This window comes from Triplophysa dalaica, chromosome 17 (genome assembly GCF_015846415.1).
Source record: "Triplophysa dalaica isolate WHDGS20190420 chromosome 17, ASM1584641v1, whole genome shotgun sequence".
Taxonomy (NCBI): Eukaryota; Metazoa; Chordata; class Actinopteri; order Cypriniformes; family Nemacheilidae; genus Triplophysa; species Triplophysa dalaica.
In genome coordinates, this window is record NC_079558.1 from 13662220 (window position 1) to 13680783 (window position 18564).

Consider the following 18564-nt stretch of genomic DNA (forward strand, 5'->3'; position numbering starts at 1 on the left):
AAATGATGAGATACAATCAACCAAAGGATTATTTTCCACAACATGCCATGCTTTCAACTATTCAACAAAGGAAGACCTCAACCGTCTTATAGGGAAGCCTGCAATTAAATTTACTGCCCTCAATTTTTCACAGACACTTTTAAGCCAAATCAACTTGTCTTGTATTTAACACAAATGTGATTCTCTGTACCTGGGGGTCTTTTGTAGAATTTTTTTTACCTGTAGCTCAGATCTTTAATTATTAAGGACCTCATGAAATGGTTCGACAAATATCCCTTCCTTCCCTGTGCTGACGTACTGTATATCATTTCATTTTAGAAAGCCAATGGCCTTTAAAGCGACATAAAAGAAACATTTGTGACAAAAATGTAAATTCCGTGATCATTTATTCACCCTCAGTTCTTTTATTTCTGTTGAACACAAAATATTTTGAGAAATGTCTCTGAGGGTTTGAGTCCATACAGTGGAAGATAATGGGGGGCAGTATTGTCTGGTTGCTGGCGTTCTTCAAAATATCTTCCTTTGTGTTCTAAAGAAACAACGCAATACAGAATTGATAAAGGCCCGGTACCAGACTGATCATTTAACAGATAATTTAACAGATAATACAAATAAGTAATTCATTTCTTATTATTTGAATTATCATCTGGATTTTACTGATGGGGCCAAAGAAAAATCTGGGGGACAACCAAGCCAATGCAAATTGACAAAAATGGTTTAATTTTGTCACTAAGGTACTACTGTGGATCACATTTTTTATTTATATTTATTTTATTTTCAAGTGTTGTCACAAAAGTGAATCTTTTGTTAAATCTTAATTAGCCAATATTCTCAATTTCTTGTCATGTGCAAGGGTTTTTGTGCATGTTTGGAAGCATTTCAGTAGCCTATTACAGATGTGTTCTCCTAAGCTTTATACATCTTGCATAGTGCTGAGAGAGATATTCACCCGCAAAGCACTTTTTCAATCAAGCAGTACCTAAGGTAGGCATCTGATAAGCTGACATTCAATCTGAGCCCCCATTCTGCAGTGCAATTCAATTTCACACCATCCAGTATATTCCAGACTCCCTCATACCCGTGCAAGTACACCCAATCTCTGCTTCTGGATATATCAGCATATGCCTGGGTGATTGTGTCTGTTTATGTACAGTAAATATTTTACCTCAACCTGATCGCTCGGATTAATCAAGCCAAACTTATTTTATCCAATATTTTCCCTCAGGTAGCAGCACAGTGTATGGTTGCCAAATGTCACATTGCTCTTCTTTAAAAAGACACTTCAAGCTAAACCCATGGGTGATCTAAATGTTTGTTATGCTTGGATGTTAACCACAGCGATACTGCTGCTTTGAAATGTGAAATGCTTTGGTGGCTATGGCTGTATTAAATATTCCTTAAAGCAAATACTAATGCACAACGGCACATGCAGTGTAATCATGTTGGAAAGATTCATTACAAAACTCCCCTCAAGCTGTTCTAGCGGTGAACCTACATCTTCACCTCCATCCATAAAACATGATCTTCCTATCTCCCACCCTCCATTTCATCACATGTGCACTTTAGATGTGAGAAATGAAAACATCTTATCCGTCTCCTCAAACCAAATAACGAATGGACACCAGTGAGAAATGGACTAAATCTCCATTACGAAAGAGGCTTTGTCTTGACTTGAAGGCTTGAAAAATGCTGGTGGGGTTTACTAAATAATAAACAAGGAAATATGAATGCCGCAAACACAAATGTCTGGTAGAGATGTTATGTGAGTGCTGCAGTGGATATCCGTCTATAGCACTGCATTATAATAAGTACCACATACTAAGTATTACAATGTCTCATTCCACCTATGCAGTCCAGCTTTGGATCTATATGACAAAGAGATGCAACACGGTCTTGATGTTTAATTCCTTTTAATGAATGAGTCTTGCACATCATTGAAGAAAAAAATGTGTTTCCTTTCTCTTTGCCTCTTGACCTCGTGCTGTCAGCATCATCATTGATGAATAAAAAGAAACATGCTTCATTGTCACTACACTAATTTTAAATGTCATGAATACAGTCTATTTTGTAAACTCATTTCTGCTTTTTACATTTATTTAAGTTCATCGTAAAAATTACAAAACAAGAATTAGCCTACTTTGAATTAAGATAATTTAGATTGTACTACATTAACTGTAATATTAAACTTACACAGTAAATAATCAAAATTAGCTATGCCTAACTTATATAACTGTTGTGCATGTTATTTGGTTGGTGTTACAGTACACTAGTCATATATGTTGACATAATTTGCAACAAAAATGCTCAATGTATCACACATAATAAAATGTGAGAAGCGTAATGACTAATTTATAAATAACCTCAACAATAACATTAAAATATAACAGAATACTAGCCTAGTAGGGTAATTGACTATTAGCTGACCCAAAAGTCTGGTGAGTTCTAATATTAATCTGACAAAAGTAACAACAGACTATGACACCGTGGACACGAGAGACGCGACCTGAAACGCTGCTTTTTCTAATGGGATTGTTGCGCCGCCCCACATCCAGTGTGGACAAAACGTAAAATTATAATGTGTTCTTCTGCGTTCTATTGTCTTTTGTCGCGCCACACCACGTCCGGTGTAGACAAGGTGTAAAACAAACAGCACTTTATCAGTGAACAAACTCTTCAAAACAATAATGTCAAATTATCATCTAAACTTTGTCTGCAGTTAAATCAATACTTGACTAAGTATTTAGTTTATTGTGCAATTCAAGTAATATCAATCAAACCGCAGTTGAGTTGTTTTGATAGCTTAAAAAATACATCTAACTAAAACAATGAAAAATGATGTAAATAAACTCTTCATATACACTGTACATGTGGTTTACTGCTGGTTATCTGTTATGAACACACTGTTGCAGTAGAGAGCCGGACATCTGAAGTGTGCATGTGTTTTTAATTGAGGTCTGGTATGCATAGTCATTCTAGAAGCTTCATGCATGCATACTTGGATATTAGAGGGCATGCTTGATTATACACATGATATGCAACTGATCACATTTTGAACATTCCACCTTTATCTCAAAGCAAACTGAAGATGCAACAGAAGAGGTATAATTAATACTGAATAAATCCTTTTGTACTTTCGCCATACAGATAAGAACAAACAAATTGTGCTTTTGTGTGTGTGTAATCTATATATTGAATCTGGTTTGGTTTGTTTTCAAAATTACCAGCTGTTCAGATTAGTTAGACATCTCTACCGAAGTGTGGAAGTGTTTTGAACATTCAGCACAATCTAATACTAAAATTAAAAAAGCCAGGATGGGAAGTGTTAACAAATCCTACAGCCGAATCTTATTAAGTTGACCATATTTCACACGATTTTCTTTGTTTTTAGTTTCACTTAACGTAATGAGCTGCAGATACATATGAAAATCAGCCCTGCGTTTTCCCAAAAGACTGCCAAAGACACCAGGCACACACACAGGCTTAGTAGCATTGATCTAACATGCTTAACTTTATAATGTCAACACGTAGTACGGAGTATGATTAGATTGTGTGTATAACATTATATCCCACTGCTCAATAATGCTCTTTTTTAATCATCTAACAAAACTTGTGTTTGCATACAAGGCTGAAATTAATGATTCGCTTTAGATATTTTATTTTACTCAATGTCGAAAACAGTTTTTGGCTTAACATCCAATAACACACACAAAGAACATAAAGTTAACGTGCTGCGATTAAGAGCCATTGTTTCAAAGATTCATTTTAGTACGTTCATTTATGGCACATCTGAAACATCTGGGTTGATTTGTAAACCGCTCACCAAACCCTTAAGTCTGGCATGACATTGATGGAATGCAAAAGAAACAGAGCTGGGAGTATTTTGGGAGATCTGCACGAAACCTGAGGTTAGCATCTTGTATTAATTCTATGTTTGGATGAAACATATTGATATATTAAAAGGGTCATATGTCCCGAATACATGTTATTATATGTCTTGGTGTGTTATAAATTGTCCATGCATGTATTAGACACCTAAAATTGCAAAAATTAAAGTGTAGGAACAAAAAGCCTTTCTAAAAGCTAATGCTGACCCAGAGCCCCCTGAAATGCCTCGTGTAACCACACCCCATAAATCTACGTCAGTTCATGGTATGATTTGACTATGGTAAGGTGTGAACCTGATGCTCCAATATGGTATGAAGCGTTACATTTCGGTCACATGCTTGCAGAATTTCGACCAATCACTACGCACTGGTCAACTGGCCAATCAAAGCACACCTCGCTTTTCAGAGTGCTAAGCTTTCTACGCGTTTCAGAGAGGCAGGGCAATGAGGAGATACAAACATGCACGGTAAGAGATAATGTATAGTCAGCCAGTGTTTTTTCCGGAAAATACAGCGTGTTTGAACCGTAAATCGTGTATACACATTGCATAACATCTAAAACAAACGACAATGTTTTTTTTTAGCCGTGTCATGTTCCTTTTAATTTCTAAGGGTGTTAACTGAACATTAAGTTTTGTTCCTATTGTCGGGTGCGTGCCTGTTGCAAACGGGACCCCAACCCTGCAGGGAGGCGTCTGTTGTCACCACAACATGCCTTGCAACCTGCCGGACGGGGGACCCCCATCCGCAGAATGGTCATTGAAGACTAAGGGGTTAGGGTGCGTCGGCAGAGAGGCGTGATCACCATATAACATCGCTTCCCTCACCAGAAGGGTGGCGACCTCGGCCCGAAGCACGGGAGCATCCTTGCCTCTGACTGAGGTTGAGAGGATGTCCCAAAACTTGGGCGGGCGTCTGGCGAGTTGGATCACGTAGCCACTGTGACGGTTTGGGAAGCTCTTGTCAGGCTCCCAGGGACCAAGGCAGAGGGGCTAGGGGTATGATCTGCTTCATTGACCTCCCAGGGGGGCTGGCAATGTTGATCCCTCCCTGGGAGACTTTCTCTGCTGACTTACCTGCCCGGCGATGCAGCTCAACGCACCGTCAAATTGAGATGCTGAGGAATGCAGATTATATTTGACATTGGGGCTCGCCATGACGCCAGACGATGCATGGAATCTCGACGGCCGGAGGGCAGCTAAATTGCAGCGGGGGAGGATATGCTTGATAGCCTCTGTCTGCTTCTTTACGGTCAAGAACAGAGAAGTCCTCGACAGTATCACCGAACAGCCGCCCTTGCAAAATTTGCGAAAAGTCATCTGTGCAAAGTTCAGCCATAGATGTCTCTCCTGGACCACAAGTGTGGACATCATCCGACCCACAGTTGTCACTTACCCATCCGCGAGCATTGGGGGAGAAGCGCCGCCGGAGTCGGATGCCAGTAAGTCACCCTCCGATGCCTCAAGGGACATCTCATCATCATCACACACTGTTTCTGAATACGTGGTCGAGGAACAAGAATGAATGAATGCAGCACGCCGTCTCCCTTTTATACCAGGATATCCAGGGGTGGAGTCCGGCATGCAAATATAATTCTCCAATTTCATTGACCTTTTCTAAACTAGTCAGAAGTTGATAGGCTCCAAGACGAACCCCATCTGTCAGTTTGACACAACGTTGAATAGACCGACAGAAAGGGAAATGTTTTACCATTTTCAACCTTCAGACTTGTAGAGATGTCCTGCTGATGTAATGTCCACTATGTTTTATTATTCCCTCTGAAATATCAGCATACTGAGAAATCTCATAAAAAAGTTGTGAAACACGTGTGAAACCCGGCAAGTCTCAAACTTCCATGTAAAGGCGGTTTTCTGAGTAGCCGGTTTATTACTATGCATGTAAACACGTGAAAAAATGTTTCTTTCTAATCTGAATTTTGATAGATATCCGTTTATTTTGTGCATGCTTACGCACTCAATGATGCAACAAATGCCAACAAACACATTTGTTGGAGTTCGTTGCATCCGTGCGAAACCCCTTTTGGCATTGTTGGATCAATTTTATTTAGAATTGTGAATGTTGGTGTTTGATGGAGTCTTGGCATTTATGGAATCAGTGTGAATTAGCATTAAAGCTAAAATAATCTACATCTTGAATGGAGTCTGTCATGGGTTATTTTCAGTTCTGGATTAAAAACAAAACCTGATTTGAAGGTTTGCGGAATTCATACAGTGTGGCCTTGCAATCTGTATAATTATATCCTGACAAACATAAACAACTGCTTCAGTCGCTGCACATTAGCTGGCAGAGATTACAGCAGGACTCTTCAGCTAACAAAACAGCACTATTTAGATGTCTACTACCACACATTCTGCCTTTTTCACTCAAGGGACATTCACCATAAAGGCGATTTTGTTCCCGAGACATTTGACCTCTTCTCTGTAAATAAACGTCTGCGGTGCTAAGGCAAAATCCACTGTCATCTCCAACAAATGTGTTGTTTTCATATTCTGACTGGAGCTTTGTTTCTAGCTGACAAAAACACATATGGGAGAGAAAGGAGAGAGGGAGAGAAGAATGGAAGAAGCAATAAGACAACACAAGAATAAAATGGCAAGAATCCACTAAGCCTGCTGGGTTATACCATTGTTCAAGAACCAACAAAGGAACCTAATGAATCCACAAGAGGATTCAAACAATCAAAACCCAGAAAAACCCATCGGATCAGGACCAGGCCAAAGCTGGACTCGCCCTTTTCATACAAGCCCCAATATGGGGTCAAGATTCACTGGAGCTGCTCCATGCCTCAGAGCAAGCAAAAGTAAATGGAGATATTTTTCTCAAGTTGCATCACTTCTCCATCTCTTTCAATGGCTTAATGAACATGTCAGTACAGCTCTGTGGTTTTGCAACCAGGTTCTGTGGTTGGGATAAAAGACATGGTAATCGAAAGAGGTGAGGTGGAGCTTGGCGATCTAAAGCCTCCAAATGTCGTTTTCCGATCATAAGAGCACAGTCAGGGATTATTGAAGGAGACATTTCTCACAGAACAGTGCCTTTACTTTATTCTCTTTGGGGTGTTTTCTGTCTTTGATGTAACAAGAAAATAGAGGAAGATGAAAGCTTGTGTTAATAAGGAAGTAGTGCACAACTCATGTCCTCATTCTCCTCACAAACTCATAAATTATGCCATAAACTGATAGAAAACGGCTGTATGCGAGTATCCTAAAAAATGTATCTACCGCAAAATATCTACCATTCTACAAGCTGTCACCATAAATATCATTTAAAACAAATGTAAAAACAAGTTCAAATCCTCCTAACTACATTCCTCTTTAGTTCTACTAGTTCTCAACAGTGGCCCCCCAAAACACCACTTGAGTTTGACATTGCTTTTTATTTTTATTCTTCTTTCCCCCCCAATGCTTTTATGAGTTTACTTTTTCCCTCAGGGTTACTATGTGAGAATCCAGATACCATTAAGATTCTATTTTTACAAAGGGCAATCTTCTCTACGGGGGTCAAACAAAAATGCAGTTCATGAAGTCACTATGAACAATTGCAGTACTATGACAATTTGCCATAACACCAGGTCAAATCAGAAAACGCACAAAGCTTGATTATCTGCTAACTTGAGATTGCTCGTGCTGTGAGGTACATTTCAGGAAATTGGACCACCACAGCCGTGAGACCACCATTCTCAACTGAGAGTTCACTTCTGATTCTTTTTCAATGGGTGATGGGTTCATTTACTGACTTTTCTAAGTCTGTAATAATTCCTGTAATTTTGAGGCGGCACACTGTGGAAGTAATCTATGCCTAACTGCCTTTCCAGACAAGAAGATGAACTCAGTTTAAATGACTGTTGTGGAACTGCCAACATTGACAAATATTACAGTATAGGTGTTGGATTTTCTGGAGTTAAAAAGCAAAATTAAAAATCATTGTACATTTTTTAAATACTCTACTTCTACTACTTCTACATTTAATGTGTTTAGGTGATTCAACTCAAGCCTACCATTATAAGTATGACAGCATTACCGAAACACTACTATAAAAACACAAGACAACAAACCTAAAGTCCAAATGCAGCAATTCAGGTAGTAACCTTTTTTACAGCATATATCACCCAAGAAAAGTCACTATATTCTTTAAAAGAGAACTTTATGAACCCATGGTGCCAAAAAAAGGAAGATAAAGGTGCATTATTGGACAGAAGTTTCATGCTCTTCTCAAACTGACCTTTTCAAGATTGAAAGTACTTTAGATCTCACATCATAGACCTGGGGGAAAAGGTCAACTCATAATCATCCCTACTAGAGACACACCCCGACATAGAAATACAGGAATATCACTGCATTTCATTTACTAGAGGTCATATATAATTATTCAAGATAATAGGCAGAATTCAACAGATGTCTGTAAAGTCCAGAAGGTCACAAACGTATAAAAACAGTAAGTTTGGTATAAAAGGTCTGACATCCACATTGTTTAAAAAAAATGTTCCAATGACAAAACTTTAAAACAATGACTATATGTGTAACTGCAGACTGGTGCATTCAAAGACCACAACATAGGAGTTCATTTGTTGTGACCTCATAACCTTCTCTAGTGTGTGCTATATTGGCCTATTGATGTCATGTCTAGTCCTGAGCAGTTACTATGAAACATCCACCGTGTTGACAAGATTTGACTAGTTATCGAAGAGAATGTTGAAAAACAAAAACAAAATAGATGGTGAAAAGAAGGTATGAGCCACTATGAGTTAATTATAGAGGAAGTGTATGATTTCTGTGCCACTAGCATTAGCAATTGCAAAATAAACAAAACTCCCATATGCAATTTCAAAAGGAAAAAAGTCTGATGTTTTGATAGCATCACAGAGCCACAAGTGTTTACAAATTAGTCTATGCAAAGGTCAACCTTAAAGGGATAGTTTAATTTGAGCTCCCAGCTTATTCGGAAGACAAATAAAGAAATATTGAACAGTGAAATATTGGATAAGTTTCCAGGGCTCCTAGTAGACATATTGGTAATAGCTTCTGTCAAGGTCCAGAAAAGTACTAAAGACATCATTAAATTGGTCCATCTGATCATAGTGGCTCAATTTAAATTTCATGAATGGACAGGGTACTTTATTGCGCAAAAGAAACCAAAACAACGAGTTTAATCATTTAATCAACATATTCTTCTCTGACGTGTTTTTAAGAGACCACCACAAAGCATGCGTCATACAGCGTTGGAGAGAGCAACCCAGATGCACATGCAGCGTGGTGCTCTCATTAATGAGGGTCGTAGACTGACAGGGTGAAGAAGATGATGTTGATTTAACTTGTTATTTTGGTTTCTTTTGCGCACATAAATTACTCTCGTCGCTTCATAAAAAATTAATTGAACCACTATAATCAGATGGATGGACAATTTTAACAATGTCTTTGGTACTTTTCTGGACCTTAACAGAAGCTATTACCATTATGTCTATGAGTAGGCCTGGAATCCTCTCAGATGTTATCAAAAATATCTTTGAGTACTGAATACGTGTAGAACGTCAGTAAAATATGAAGAAAATATTCATTGTTGGGTCAACTAGCCCTTTAAGATGAAGTTTTTACCAAAGGTTTTCACCATTCTGATCGATCAGATGTCAATATTGGGTGGTTTAAGGTTTTAAATAATTTTATTGTATGTTTTTAAAGCATAGTTTTCTATTGTCAGTTAAGTAAATGGTCACATGCGTAACGGTCCATCCTTAACGCTATGATTGCCTCATGAGAAATTATGGTTTTGTTTGATAAAGATTTATCTTTACAGGTCACTTAAAAAGTATGCATACTGTATCTACCCTATATCCAAACCTGTACAGTATGACTAGAAGAAGATATTTTGAAAAACGTCGGTAACTAAAAAACACTCTTATTGAATTATAAAAAATCTCATCTCTTTTGAGCAAAACAGAAGAAAGTCATGCATGCTTTGATTAAAATGAGGTTGAATACATGAGACTTGAAAAATAAATCAAACACCATAGTACGCAATCAAAACAAAACTGTATCAAAGACACAAGTACCCCAAAACAACCTTAAAGTCTGAATTTAAATGAATAAATATGCACAGTTTACAGTTCAATTGCTCTGCCCCACAGAGTTAAGTAGAGCATAGTGATGCTCACTATTGAGTTAAATTCAAAGTGTGAAAAATGTCTTGCGTCTTTCCCATCTTAGACACATATGCTTGAGCGCACACTTGAGAACGCAGCTGGTGGCCTTTTCACAGGTCACATGTCGCCAGCAGGCTTCTAGGAAAAGTGTGTCTGATTTCAAGGGGTTTCAAGAGCTGTGACACTGAAAACATCTGGGGTCGCACTATGGCAATATCCCCCCTGCTTCTGAACACAGATTGTCATCAGCTTCCTGCGCCTATGCTCACTTCATCCTGCCATCAACATTCACCTCACACATGCTGCTCACTGCTCAGGGATGATGAAAGCTTAACAAAGACATCAGTGCTGGAATTATTAACAAACAGACATTTGAGGGAAGACCGTCTTCTCTGTGAAGTCTCACAGTTCTGCCAAAATATTGGTGTAGAGGAAATAGAAGCATTTGTGAAGGAAGGAAGAGACATTTAATTTGTAATAAAACCCTATTAACACTAAGCATGGGCCCTTTTTCAGAACAGTCTTACTGACAGAAGTAAATGTGGAAAATTGCGGAAAGCAGGATGGGAGAACATAACAACTGATTGTGGTCCAGATGGTTTTCTTTCACTTGAATGGAGTTCAAAGTATAACAGGCTTTTATAAAACACACCATAATTCTCACACATGCACTCAATTGAGAGTTTTTTGTGTTCTTTACAAACGTATGAATGTGTTTACTTTTTTATATATGACTATATACATATTTTCTGTAAATATACGCAGTCTGCTTTATAAAACATGTGAATGGCACATGAATGCGTGGCCTAGATTATTAGCTTCACAGTCTCATGAGGTTTAGTCCACCAGTAAGTGGAAGAAGAAGAAATGCTTGCCGCTCTAAAGAAATTTAAGGTGTCGGACATTTATTAAAAGATTGTTGCTTTTCAGCCTCAGCTCTTGAACAATTGTGAGACAGTCTCTTTCTATAGGATAAGGCCATGTGGTCTCAGGAATAATATTTACACATACATTCAGTTACTGACTGTAAATCTCATCCAATCTGGTCATTTTTATCCCAGAGGGAAAAAAAGTCTAATTAAATGCTTCCCTCTTAAAATGACAAATAATGGCTGCCAACATCTTTTTTTAAATTGCGCAACATGTATGCTACACACCTTGTGTTTAAGTGATTCATAGCCATTTGAGAAAAACAGACATGTGCTTGAATAATAGAGGGAAACAGTTCAGAAAAGAAAAGACCCACCAGGAATGTTGTGTATGGTGATGGCTAGAATTAGAAGAACGATCCGTCTCCAGCTGCCTGAGGTCTGAGCAGTCTGCTCCTGTGGTTTAGTGTTCACTTCCTGTCCCTCCGTATGGCCAGTGTTTGGTCCTCTGCGTCTCTGGTGCACCTCACCATTCTCTATTTTATCTAAAAAGTCAAACATCATTGTCAGTAATTCGGTCATAAAACCCACACCACGACTGGCAATAACAAATTGTTTTATTGTTAATCAGCTGGATAAAAAAGTTCTCAAAGTCATTCCACCGATGTCAGTCTCTGTATTATTTACGGTATATTTAACTTTTTTATAGCTATACAGTAGTTATACCTGAATAAACATTAGGTAAAATTTGAACATATTTTTTTTACGTTTTGGAACCAAAGTTAATTATTTTGGTACTTTTAAATTGTTACCTATACAATGTAACTATGAACACATTGTATTTCTCAACACATTGTATTGGGCAAGTTAAATTAATTAAACAATTTAAGTACAGTCTACTAATGGACCACACCAAAAGATAATCGGGCCGATTTCTCTCCTTCCGTTAGTCCTAGGTAAAGTCCCGATGATCTTAAATGGCTCTAAAGATTTTCTTATCAGATTTGTGCAAGTGACGGTAGTGGTCGGATTCCGAGTGTGCGGATTCTTTAAGATGGAACAGAAAAAATAGGTAATGTGGAGCTATTGGAGCCGGTAGACTCTTTCGGGTGATAATGTTAGCAGCTATTATTTCAACCCGGTCTCGTCAATTAAGTATTAATAACACGCTGTTGCATTATCGTGTAATATGTACGCCAAAGTTCGATTTTGCGTGCATATGATATGCCAATGTTTGCGTGCACCTGGGTGGAGAGCAGCCATTTTTAAACATACATTAAGAGGAAACACTGAAATAATTAAAATAATACTGTTAGGTTTAGGGTTAGGGTAGAGGTTATAATATGCACGCACGCTAACATTAGGTTTAGGGTGTGGGTTAGGGGACAGGTTATAGAGACAAAATCCTGTTTAATATGCACACATGCTAAATTGGGGTATCATTCCATTCCATTCCATTTTCTACCGCTTATCCGAACTACCTCGGGTCACGGGGAGTGGCGTATCATAAGGACGAAAAAATATGCGTATTGTATACACGCAAAATTGAACCTGGGCGTATGTATTACACAATATCGAACAGTGCGTGTTATTTACATGCGATTCATGATAGTGGGCTGATTTTTTACAAAGTTGTATTAATAATTTATTTTGATTACTGTAAAGACATAAATACTCAAATATTTGCAATAAATTATATCTAGTGCTGTGCCACCTTAAATGCTTTAGACAACGCTGCTTGAACAATTTCTCAACTATATTGAACACATTTATAATATACAAAGCTTACAGTGAAATAATAAGTAACTTATTCTGAAATCTCGAGAGAATTTGTGAGAGTTCCTGTGTTCACTCAGTCAGGACTCTGTTTGAAAATCTGTTGGTGTGTGGTGTGCTTTCTGTGTCACATCACGGTGCACCACACATTATAGGAGAAAAATTATTAAGTCTGGCATTTTTTCTCCCCATGTTTGCGGTCTCTCACCATTTAAAACTCTCATAAGATTTAAAAATATAGATTTTGGTGTGGCCCCAGCATTAGTTAACTGAACTTAAATATACAAGTTTTTTTAAAACTCATTTCTCAATTAAATTGACCAAACAAGTTTGCTTTTCCTACATCTGGCAAATCTGTAAATAAGTTAGGAAATCATAAATAAGAACGTAAACTATTAACCTATCCGTGTTTCGATCTAAGATTGTTCAGACCTTAATCTCCAAACACACAGTTCAATACAGTCAATAGGTCAACCACACAGCTCATTAGTCACCTTTTTCTCCCATAATCAATATTAGAAAAACATATGAAATAAACAGCTGAATGTAACAGAGCAAACATATATTTTCAATGGGTTCACAGGGTTTTTCCTGGCTCAAAATGAGGTGGAGATGGTCCCATCCAGATCTTGTACACACACACCTAAGGCCTACCATACCTTTAAAGGCAGGGTGTCCGATTTCCAAATTACGTTTGTTTAGTCGGGCTGAGTACCAAAACAACCTTGTAGCCAATCAGCTGTTAGGTGCACAGTGCACAGGATGGACATTAGTCGATCCGAGCGCTGACGAAAGCGAAAGATGGGGGTAGGGGTGTGTCTGTTTTGGTGATTTGAACATCAACAACGGCTATGAGAAATCAGACAACCCACCTTTAAGATGCTTAACCAAAGTGTCTTTGACCTATTAAAAGTTATAAAAAAAATTGATTAAAATGACAAATACTACGTTATATAGAAGATTAATTGTATTCAACCAAACAGAAATGTATTTCTTAATCAAATTAAGATTTTTTATCATTTTCAACTAACTTTTCAGGCCACAATAGCCAACTGAATTAACCAGTCTTACTTAATGAGCAAAGCTCATTCGCATCATGCATTCTCTGCGTTTCACTATAAATGATTCAATGATCTCATATATTCTCTAGTGACTGAAAAGTTCAATATTTTAAATGAATCGGTTCATATGAGTAATTGCATTCATACTGGCGAACTCGCTGTGTACAGTATACGCTGATTCAATGATCCAACTGCACAGCTAAATACATAACAATGATGTACTTCATGTTAATTTAATAAATTAAATGTACCTTGATGCAAAACAAACAACTCTGAAACACAGCTAGCTCTTGTTCTGAAACTCTTTTTAGCATCTCAGTGTGCTGATAACGAAACAGTGCCTCCTCCATGGCATTTTGCCACAACTGCAGTTACAAATGACAGTCTGTTAAATGCACGCAGCATTTCTTGTGAAGACATCCAACATAATTTTGCCGAAATTCTGAGGTGGCACGACATTTGACAGAGGCAGCCACCTCCAATTTCTCTATGCAGGAAAAACCCTGGTTAATTTCTTAATGCAGTGCTTGTATCTTCTCAACTGGCTAACCCTTCACCAACAATTATTTTTTGCAAAAAAACGTCAAACACTGCACTATAATTATCTTTGTATTCACCCATCCTTAAAAGTCAAAGATTATTTGTTATGATTAAATAAATTATTTATTACTTTCCTGTAGCTCAGTGGTCAGAGCATTGTGTTAACAACGCAGGGTAGTGGGTTTGATCCCAGGGGATTGCAAATACCTATGTAAAATGTATAGGATAAAGCAATGTAAGTCGCTTTGGATAAAAGCATCTGCCAAATGCCTAAATGTAAATGTTATTTATTTTCCAAAGCGCAATTTAACTAATAATTACTTCTGTCCTTTTTGATTACTATCAGCAAGAACAACAAAAACATTTTCATCACATCGATCTTACACCTTAATCACATTCACCATTTACATGCTCATTTAGAGCACAATTACATATGCATATGGTCCAAATTACAAAATAATATACAGACGACCCTGGGGCACCCATCCCCCCCCCACCCCGTTGAATAACCAACCCACCTTTAATTGTCACATTGGACGGAAGATGATTGATCTTCATAATCTATTTTCAACCTGTCCCAATCACATGTGAATGGATAAAATTAATGTAGATATCCTGGGCATAAAACATCATAAGGAACAAATCCATTATCAGCTATTGTGCTCTGAGCATATATTAAATCCTTAAACGGAGTTAGCTTTCAGTATTATGCTGATGATACTCAACTTTATATTTCCTCGAAGCCTCATGAAACACAACAGTTCCATCGAATAATGGAATAAATAGTCGATATAAAGAACTGGATGAGTAACAATTTTTTAATTACTGAACTTGGACAAAACAGAAGTGTTACTTATTGGACCGAAAACTGCCGTACGTAACAACCAAGAATACTGCTTAGTCATTGACGGATGCTCCATAAAACTCTTGTCGTCAGCTAAGAATCTTGGCGTTCTATTCGATAGTAATTTGTCATTTGAGAGCCTTGTCGCCAACACCTGTAAAATTGCGATTTTACATCTTAAGAATATATCTAAACTACGTCATATGCTGTCACTGTCAGATGGAGAGAAGTCAATTCATGCATTCATGACATCAAGACTAGATTACTGTAACTCACTGTTAGGTGGTTGTCCTGCAGGCTTATTACAAAAACTCCAACTGGTCCAAAACGCAGCAGCTCGAGTTCTTACACCTATAAAAAAGTTCTTAGGTGTCAACCGGTTCTGTCAACCTTGGACTGGTTATCTATAAAGCATCGCATTAACTTTAAGATCTTGCTTATTACCTATAAAGCCCTACATGGTTTAGCTCTGCAGTATTTAAAGTAAACTTCTATTGTATTACAGTCCATCACGTGCATTATGCTCTCAGGCATCCTGTCAGTTGGTAATACCTAGAATTTCAAAATCAAGTGCAGGTGGTAGATCCTTTTCCTATTTAGCGCCTACACTTTGGAATAGTCTTCCCTGCACTGTCTGGGAGGCAGACACAATCTGTCAGTTTAAATCTAGACTAAAGACGCATCTTTTTAATTAAACTGCATCAGTTAGATTAACCGGAACTTGGAACACCTCCAACAACAACTGATGTACTTGTTGCATCAAAGAATGTAAAACAGCACTCTACTCTCAGCCAGTCTTGTCTCATTGTTCCAACGTTACCGCAGGATGCAGTTCATGCCCAGACCTGAAGGCAGAGCAGAGAATGGGAAGCGGTGACCTGACAAGAGCTGAGATGATAAAGCTGGTTAAAGGACTTCTTAAAGGATTTCAAATGCTATTAGATTATTAATGTTAATCTTAAATCTATAATTGACCATATAAGTAAGTTTATTTATTTGTAATTTAGCCTTGTCGTCCAAGCACTGTCGAGCTTGTGCAGAGGCAGCAGCTTTTGCCAGAGGGGAACTGGAATCCCCTGGTTGGGGCCTGGGTTGTCCTGAGTTTTTTTATCTCTATTGGAGTTTTGGGTTCCTCGCCACCGTTTGCATACTGTTTTGCACTATTTGCCTGGCAGGGGGGGCTGCTTTAGAATTAAGAACTATGATTCATAATTCAAGGACACTTTACTATCCCATGGGAGAACACAAAAATAATATCAAACTCGAGAACTGTGAGCCGTATAATAAGCTTACTGATCGCACATGCTATTTGGTTCAAATACTTTATAAAATCTTTTCTCAGACAGTACGTGATTTAAACGTTAATAGCGATCAGTAAGCTTATTATCCGGCTCACAGTTCTTGAGTATGGTATTCTTTTTGTGTTCTCAACGTGAGATGTACTTTGTGGCCTTGAAACTATTACCATATTCCCATACTTCAATGATCCTAATAGGAAGACTTAGTAAGTACCTCTGATTAGGCTTTGGTGTAGAAAAAAAAATGTCTATATTTTATATTTAACAGGACATATACTGTGATACACAGAAGACCACGAATTTCATTATCAATGACATAAGTTGTAAAATGCCCTTTAGGTGGATGGTGATCCTAGGATCGGAGAACTTGTCTTATCTTGATAAAAAAATCTTTACTCAAAAGATGTTTCATTTCTTTATTTGAATATATTATTGCAGTGCTTACCAATGAAAGACATGCACTATTCAATAAATTACTATTCAATTTCTTCAAATCAAAAAACATTATTTTTTAAAGGTCACAACAGCGTGGCAGAGAAGACCAGGACACTATTTGGGTCATTTAGATTTGGTCAGTGGGTTTCCAACTTTTCTCTTGATTACTGTTTGTTTAAGAATTTCTCGACAAGATGCAAATTTCGTTCACTTGCTACATCCCGTATCACTTATTTGCATATGCTTGGCACTGCTTGTCAACAGGAGGCAGAAACTTGTCTCAAGCAATCAGTCATGACTCTGTCTGAAATTACAGTTTGGGTAAAAGAAGCATGTGTGACAATTTAATAACAAATAAGAACTTCCTGTTCGTAAACGCTTTTGCAATAACAGCTGAGGTCAAATGAGTCACATGAAATATGAGATCTGACACGCTACCTGCGGCAATACAGAAAAATATAATAGCAAACTCGCCTCTTTTCGGCGAAATTCAACGTATTGAATCCAAATATGCCATTCTTGTGAATCTTTTAGATCTGAAGAGTTTTTACCAAGCTGTAACCTTTCGACTTCTCTCGTGAAGCCAACATGGAAGCAATTTAAACTGCAATTTAACGACTGGCTAATAGAGACTGGCTCCAAAACAGAGCAGAATCTCATTGAGCCCCATGTTACAGCTTCAAAACAGCTCCTCAGAAACCTATTGGTGATGTCACGGACACTTCGTCCATGTTTTATACAGTCTATGCTTTTTACCCTGAGTGGGGGGGTCCTTGGTGATTTATAAAATGTATTCATCGGGATCCATATATTTTTAATATTCAATGCATAGATTGCAATAAAACAACATCAGCATCCCATGCGGATACAGCAGGAAAATAATAAATTGTAAAAAAAACTGTATTGCTTGTTTCTAGTTTTCTTTTACTATAACTCTTATAACTCTTATCAATCAGGAACTGCACTTTATCTCTCTTAATAACTCTTTAAAAATCAGTCCCGCACTTTATTTTCTTAATCCTGAGAAAACGTAAGCGTTTGGCTTACTATGGACACACATCCTTTTGAATTAGGAAGGATTTAGGTAGGTGCACCTCTCAGAAAACGTAGACAAATAAATATCAATTTAGATGTTTAATTACGACTTGGAGCATTGGGATCGTGAGACGAGGGCAATATACTTTTATAAAAATCTCAAATCTAAAAATCTCAGTCTATATTTTTCACTTATTTGCCCTGTAGCTCAAAGTTAGACCATGTGTATTCCAGCTCATTATGCCAGCAGCATGGATCTTATTTGTGTATAAGGTTCACCTAAGTCATACGTCATGCGATAAGGTACTGCTCCACATGTGCAATATGGTGCACTTGAAAAACTTTTGAAGACTTTAAGACTAAAGAAATACATTTTGACCTGCAAATTATGGCTGGTGTGACAGTTTTTTTTTATTTGAAATAAATATAATGGTTCAGATCTTACCTATCAGACAGATATCAAAATGTCCAATTAAATTGGGAATCGTCAAATCTAACCGAGTAAATTATGGATTACCTCAGGGATCGGTTTTAGGACCCTTGCTTTTCTCCATATACATGCTGCCCCTTGGCAACATTATTAGAAAACATGGAATTAGCTTAGAATGTTATGCAGATTATACTCAGCTTTAAATCTCATCAAGACCAGATGATTCCTTCCAGTT

The 18564-nt window shown here is 37.7% G+C and overlaps 1 protein-coding gene across 2 annotated transcripts in view; it reads right to left on the reverse strand.

The window, feature by feature from the left end:
• The window catches only part of LOC130438674 (zinc transporter ZIP11-like), a 173520-nt gene that overhangs the window by 33760 nt on the left and 121196 nt on the right, over nucleotides 1–18564 (reverse strand). For both annotated transcript variants that reach the window (XM_056770729.1, XM_056770728.1), the window contains exon 6: nucleotides 11288–11455. In XM_056770729.1, the coding sequence (XP_056626707.1) occupies nucleotides 11288–11455 (168 nt within the window). The remainder of the gene's footprint in view (nucleotides 1–11287; nucleotides 11456–18564) is intronic.